The 7263-nt window shown below is 37.1% G+C and overlaps 1 protein-coding gene across 1 annotated transcript; it reads right to left on the reverse strand.

The window, feature by feature from the left end:
- Positions 1-4200: 4200 nt before the first annotated feature.
- On the reverse strand, positions 4201-6722 carry LOC147560398 (F-box/FBD/LRR-repeat protein At5g22660-like). The gene is made up of 3 exons (XM_086658008.1): positions 5381-6722; positions 4819-4983; positions 4201-4726 (listed from the first exon to the last, which is right to left on the reverse strand). Exons 1-3 carry the CDS (start codon positions 6383-6385, stop codon positions 4358-4360), a joined length of 1539 nt encoding a protein of 512 aa, XP_086514134.1. The 5' UTR covers positions 6386-6722; the 3' UTR covers positions 4201-4357.
- Between the last annotated feature and the right edge of the window lie 541 nt (positions 6723-7263).

Consider the following 7263-nt stretch of genomic DNA (forward strand, 5'->3'; position numbering starts at 1 on the left):
TAACCCTAAGTATCATAATGCAAATTTAGCCGAGGACATAGAACCGACGTGTTATGAAGAAGCTTCACAATGGGTCGAGTGGCAGAAAGCAATGGAAGAAGAAATTTCTGCACTGAAGCAAAATCAAACCTGGGAGCTAGTTCCTAAGCCAAAGGATGTGAACCCAATATCTTGCAAATGGGTTTATAAGGTAAAAACTCGTCCTGATGGATCTATTGATAGATATAAGGCTAGACTGGTAGCTTGGGGATTCTCACAACAATATGGACTAGACTATGATGAGACATTTAGTCCAGTGTCTAAGATGACAACCATAAGAGTCCTAATAGCACTAGCAGCTTGTAAGTCCTGGAAGATGTGGCAGATGGACGTCAAAAATGCGTTCCTTCACGGAGAATTAGACAAAGAGATATACATGGAGCAACCAAGGGGATTTGAGATCAAAGCCCAACCAACCTATGTTTGCAAACTGAAGAAGGCATTATATAGATTGAAACAAGCCCCGAGAGCTTGGTATGGAAAAATAGCAGAGTTCTTAGTTCAAAGTGGATATTCGGTTACACATTCTGATTCAAGCTTGTTCATAAAAGTACGAGAAGGAAGACTAACAATTATACTAGTCTATGTAGATGATTTAATTATCACAGGAGACGACAAAGAAGAAATCCATCAAACAAGAGAAAACTTATCAGTAAGATTTCAGATGAAGGAGCTTGGAGAATTGAAACACTTTCTTGGGCTTGAGGTAGATCGAACTAACCATGGCATATTTGTCTGTCAACACAAGTACGCCAAGGATTTACTACAAAAGTATGGAATGCAAGATTGCAAGCCTATCTCAACACCGATGGAGCCTAATACTAAGTTGTGTGCAAAAGAAGGCAAGGACCTCAATGACACAACAATGTACCAACAATTGGTAGGAAGTTTAATCTACCTGACACTGACACGACCTGATATAGCATTTTCCGTCGGAGTCGCAAGTCGGTTTATGCAGGACCCAAAGAAGCCTCACTTGGAAGCAGTGAAAAGAATTTTGAGATACGTGAAGGGTACTATTGACTACGGTATTTTATACAAGAAAGGTGAAGCTTGTAAAGTAGTTGGCTATTACGATGCAGATTATGCAGGAGATCATGACACACGAAGGTCAACTACAGGATATACATTTAGCCTTGGTTCAGGAGCCATATCTTGGTGCAGCAAAAGGCAACCAACTGTATCTCTGTCAACCACAGAGGCAGAATATAGAGCAACAACTATGGCAGCTCAAGAAAGCACATGGCTGATGCAGCTAATGAGAGATTTACATCAGATTGCAGATTCTGCAGTGACATTATACTGTGATAATCAGTCAGCGGTACGCCTAACTGAAAATCCAGTATTCCATGCAAGAACTAAACATGTGGAGGTACACTATCACTTTATTAGAGAGAAGGTACTTCAAGGTGAGATAGAGATGAGAGCAATCAATACAGAGAACCAGGTAGCAGATATATTCACGAAAGGACTAGGCGTTGCAAAGCTTGGCGATTTTCGAAAGAATCTTGGTATGACTTCAAGAGCTGAGCAAAGCCAGGAGAGTTGATGTTGAGGGGGAGTGTTGAAAGTATCACCATCAAACTCTCCTTCATCTTCTAGAAGGTTCTTTCTAGAAAATTCTTTCTCTAGAATTATCCTCAACTATAAAAATATCTAGTATCTAGATTATTATTTTATTAGTGTATTCTAGATAACTACTTCTAGAATAATGGTTCTACAACTTTCTAGAGAAGCTTCTAGAAAGTATCTTACATACTCTAGAAATATCCTAGGACTAGTATAAATACCTATGTAACCCTTCTCATTTGATCACCATAAGATCAAGCAACTTGAGAGGTTGTGTATAAGTGAGAGTATATAAAGAGTGAGTGTGGGTGTAGTTAAAAAGAGTGTTTGAGTTGTGAGTCATAAGTCTATAAAGCAAAGTGTTTGTAATTATCTTTGAGAAATAAAAGTATACATTTCAAAGATAAAGTTCTCATCCCAAAGACATTATTTTCAACAGTATTGTTGGTGGTGGTGGAGGAGGGGGTCTCTTGTTTGGTAGTGGTGGTGGAGGAGGAGGGATTAGTCTCCAAATTTTCTGATGATCCAGGAATAGAGCTCTCAACTATTCCCAAAAGTTCTTCATACGTGAAGGTAATATCTGGAAAGGAGAAATCTTCATCTGGGTTTTGTAAGGACTCAACCATGGCAGTTTCTGGAATTAAAATGGTACCGGAAGTTGTGGAAGTTTGAACAGAGGTAGAAATTGGAGGAGAAACAGAGGTGGTTGGATTGCTGGTGGTGGTGGGAGGACTAATATGCATATTAGCAGAGCTGGGTGCAGTGGTGGTGGTGGTGGAAGGATTTATCTGTCTGAAAGAGGAGCTCCTGAGAGGGGGCTCATTGGTGGTGGTGGTGGTGGTGGAAGAGGGATCAGTCTCCATATTTAGATTAATGGGGTGGTCAGGCAAGGGAGGGAGAGCTTGAAGAAGGGGGTTAGCTTATAAAGAAGGAAGATGAGAAGAGGAAACAGAGGGAGAAGATATAACGGTTAAAACTAACTTTTGGGTAGTTATAGTGGAAGTTAGTTTCTCTAACTACTAACTAACTTTCTTGATTCTTGAATTCAAAAATCAAGAATAGAGACCAACTGTTTTTTAAATTTCCCGGGTAACAGTCTCTGTGTAATGAAGGAATGAACAAATTTGATGTGCCACCATAGGGGGCATGTTTATATTTTGACCCCAAAACTTACTTAGATTGAAAATGACCTCATACATATTGTTTCCACGACTTCAGACCACCACCATCCTCTTTCTAACTACCACTATCATCTTTCCGACTGCTGACCACTTCACACACTCTCTCGTTACCTCACTTTTGTTGTTTCTCACGATTTTTTTTCTCTCGCTCTATTGATCTAATACTCACACCCAAAATGAGTTTCAAACATTGATAATCAAACTATTACCAAAAGATAACATATATTGAATTTATAGATTTCATGCTACATAAAAAAATCAAACAAATTTCGTACCAACTTCAAACATAAAACATAATTTTAACTAGAATTTCTTGTTCATATGAAAAAAAAGGTAGTTACTAGTGAAAGTGTCTTGAATATGGGTTGATAAAGAACCCAGTTTACGACCCTTTTGGACCCGTTAGCGGGGCTGATTGCTAAGACAATGCTGGTATGTGAAGCAGGGCTTTGAGGCAAAGCTGATCTCCGAGACAGAGGTGGAATACGGAGCTAGGCTTATGTCGGTTATTAGTGTTAGCGTATCCATGTGTATTTCGGATTTAGAAAGAGAGAGTCGTTGACGCGGTGGGATTAGGGTTTTAGTGGCTCATAAACTAAAATCCTAGGAGATATCAGATGTCGAATTCTCACGAATCTCTTGTGTAACTTGTTTGCTTATCATAGTGGAAATCACGCCGTTGTTGCAGTGGAGTAGGTCTCACCAACTATTGCTTTTCTTGGATTATTTGTTTTCGATCAAATTAAACCCCAATTGTCATAACAGTTAATCTAATACATATTCTCATTCTTATACCAATTTTAAACACACCAATATTGTTGAAGAAGAGTTTGCATAAACAAAACATATTTCAGATAACCTGTTCATTCAAACAAAATTCTAACCCAAGAATCCCTGGGATCTTCATTCGATAATTACTAGGGTCTCAACATGGTCGTAGAAAAGGAAATTAAGATGATTGGGTGCAGAGGGAGGTGTGAAAGGCTAATGGGACTACAGCATGATGATTTGCAGCTTTCACTTCAGCTAGAGAGCCGAGAAATAGTATGTGGCAATTGGCATGACCAAATGATAAAAGTTTGACTATTGCTCGTCTCACAGCAACGACATAGACGTGTTAGTGTCGTGCCGTGGCATAGTAGACACGACATCTCACCTCAATATTTGCAGATTGTTGGGTTTGTGGGCTTACAAAATGAAGTATAAGTCAAACTAAATTGATGTGGATCGATTTATTCGGCCTGAAAAGTGTTTGATTTCGGTCCATTCAGTTGGCTTTGACCAATTCAGCCCATTTTTGCTCACCCTTTCCTGTATGTATGTTTTGTACGACGAAAATACTATATTTGGCTTGATCAAGAAGTTTGATTCAAAATTAGACCAATTGAAAACAAAATCTGCAGAAGAAGAGTTTGCATAAACATCAAAACCTTATTCATTACACATTAAAACCAAAAGTTTGTACAAGTTTTCATCTGTTAGGAATGACTACTGGACACATTAAAATTTTATTCATTACCCACTTCAAATCAGCTTTAGAAACTTTACGATCCGAAACCCTCTAAGTCTTATTCAAGAATTACTTGGGCAACTGAGGATCCGCGAGCAAAAAAGAATAGATCCTCGACACTCTTCTCCTGTTGTCTCTGCAGGATATTCAGTCGGTCACATTTTTTCACCATTTTAACACATGATTTCAGATTTTCTTTATATATGACCATTTTCTCTAAACTTAATGAACTTTTTAGCATAAGTTTCACAAGCTCCATTTCCTTTGCTCCGCCACAAAAACCCTTTATCTCGATTTTCTTAAGATGACTTACAAAATTAGAAGGAAGCAAATCTGGTTTCCAAATTGTCTCATCGTCATGGTTAAATTTTATTCCATCCTCCAACTTCTGCAAACCCCCATCCAATTTTATATAATGCTCATACTCCTGCAAAACCCCATCAAATTTACTGAAAGGATAAATCATTGAATGTGGCAAAAAATAAAAATGGGGACTTCGCACATTTAATTGATACTCACAATAACTTGATTAAAATGTATCGAGAGAGTCTCTAAGTAAGGAGCACTCCTTAGTAAGCCTGATAGATTGAGAGTATCGCCATCTTCTGGACATGCTTTTATCGTTAAATGCCTCAAGTTGTTGAATGTAGTAGGCATTCGTATCACACCATTTGCAATTAGAAGCTTCATAGTCGAGAAAAAGAAAAGAATTATATGGAAGATTTACATGCGATCAGAATTAATTTGAGTCGGTTTTCATAATGATCGTTATCTTCCTTAGTCGTCAAAATGACTGACTCGTTCTGATTTGGGCATATTTGAGTCAGTTTTCATATTATATGGATAACATAATATGAAATAACTGTTGTGCCCATGACTACAACAAGTTGGACTCAGACTATTCATATTTGGAAGATTCGTACGAATCATAATCATACAATTAAAAGAACACTGGCTAAGATTCTAACAATATGGAAAAGAGAAATATATCTCAATAACCCTTGGGAGTGGTAAGATGTTTAGTCTTCCACCTTAGAGGTCAAGGGTTCGAGGCATGCTGACAATTCAAAAAAAAATGTACCTGAATACACGAGCTACATAGTGTTAATATCTTGACACGACTAAGATTCTTAAGAATGTCGTTGAATTGTATCTCTTTGAATTCGTTATCACGGATGTCAAATTCAACTTCGATCAGATTCTCTCCACTGATGATAGAGAAATGCTCAGGCGAAAACCCTACAAACTTAAATCGTGAAAGAGTTGGAATGTTGACTTCAATCCACATAACATCATCTTTGCCATCGTCACACCACTTCAACACCAATGACTTGAGTTTCGATCTTAGGTCATGGAGATAAAGCTTAGGAGGAGTATGGCACCGGATTAGTTGTAATTCTTCAAGGCAAGGAGAATTCGAGATGAAATGGTAAACTGAGTCCTCGGGTAGTTCTACTTTCTTCATAATTGCAGTCTTAAGTGACACGAAATCCTCGTACATAGAGGACATAAACTTGCAGTTGGTTAACCTTAGATCGGTAAGTGATTCATTTCGGAAAGAAGATTGAGGTAAAGAGAAGACGGATCTTTGGAAAAACCCATCGGCTTTATTCGAAAAGTTTAAATCAAGTGTTGAACAATTGCTAACCATAGCAAATTTAATAAACAGAAGGATTCGATGACAATCGACTCCGAACACCGACATGTCAAAACCAAGTCGAAGTTTGTGAAATTTTTTGATCTCACTGTGAAAAAGCACAAATCGGACAAACTCAAGAAATAGATATTTTCGATCCTCCAAGCAACGTAGCTTACCATATCTTTTGGAGAAAGAGATAAAATCTAGGTCTAGAATAGGAAGTTCAATCCATACAGATTTCCATCTCTTGGACAAGAAACTCGTCGAAACTGCCTCCTCAGTAGGAAGTAAAGTAAGAATTTGTACTAAAATTTCGTTGGGTAATCGACTTGTATGATCTGTATCATCTCTTCTTACATGATCCATCTCTTTTTTCTGTTTTTGTAGGATCTTGATTTTGGAACTAATCGATCTTAAGGCGCTATTCCTTACATGAACAATAAACATGCAAGAGATGGGTAAATTTTGACCTAAAATTAGTGAAGCAGGGTATAGTTAACCAAACAGAAATGAGATTAGACAGGGGCCATTACACCATAAAAAACATTTCAGGGTTTATACAAGAAAATGATTTCCTCTCATTCTCATACATGATGGGTTTGTGATTGATTTTGAAGTTGAATTCTAAACTAACCAAAATGTTGAAGGAAAGGAAACTAATGAGAAGAGTTGAAGCAATTTACTTACATGTTCAAGCTTGGTTTGAACAGGAAATGAAAGTAGAGATAGAGATGAAAAGGAAAGATGGTCACATACATTGGTGCCCCTACCCATATTTATTCACAAACTTACCAAGCAAATCCATGAGATTTGAAACCAAACATTTGGTTTTGTTTTGAGAAGGAGATTTAGATTTAGAAACGTTTTACGTTTTACGTTTTACGTTTTAAGTTTTACGTTTTAAGTTTTACGTTTTACTGCAACGTGTCTAAGATTTAGACCAATAGTGACACGATGCTAAGAGATTGATTTCAGAGTTATTAGACACGATCCTAAAAGATTGAGTTCAGAGTTTGATATATTTCCTTTTACTTTTCAAAAGGAAATAATGACATTCTTTTTTTTCATCAATCTTGGTAATTTCTCATTTATTATTAAATAAATTTTATAATTTCTCCTTTATTAGTAAAATGGCATAATTGAATCTTTAATCGATTATAGGAAGAAGTATGTTTCACAAGTTGATGGGTCTAGTTTACTTCCTTTAACTATGAAGGTCTGTAACATAGAGTCTAAATCTAAAAAACGTTAATTCTTTTTAAGATAACGCGAATTTGGAGGTTAAGTTTTCTCTATTAACAGCACCAGCATCTTTCTCTGCCACC

Source organism: Eschscholzia californica, unplaced genomic scaffold (assembly GCF_041429995.1).
Source record: "Eschscholzia californica isolate CP2 unplaced genomic scaffold, dmEscCali1.0.p SCAF_2, whole genome shotgun sequence".
Lineage (NCBI taxonomy): Eukaryota > Viridiplantae > Streptophyta > Magnoliopsida > Ranunculales > Papaveraceae > Eschscholzia > Eschscholzia californica.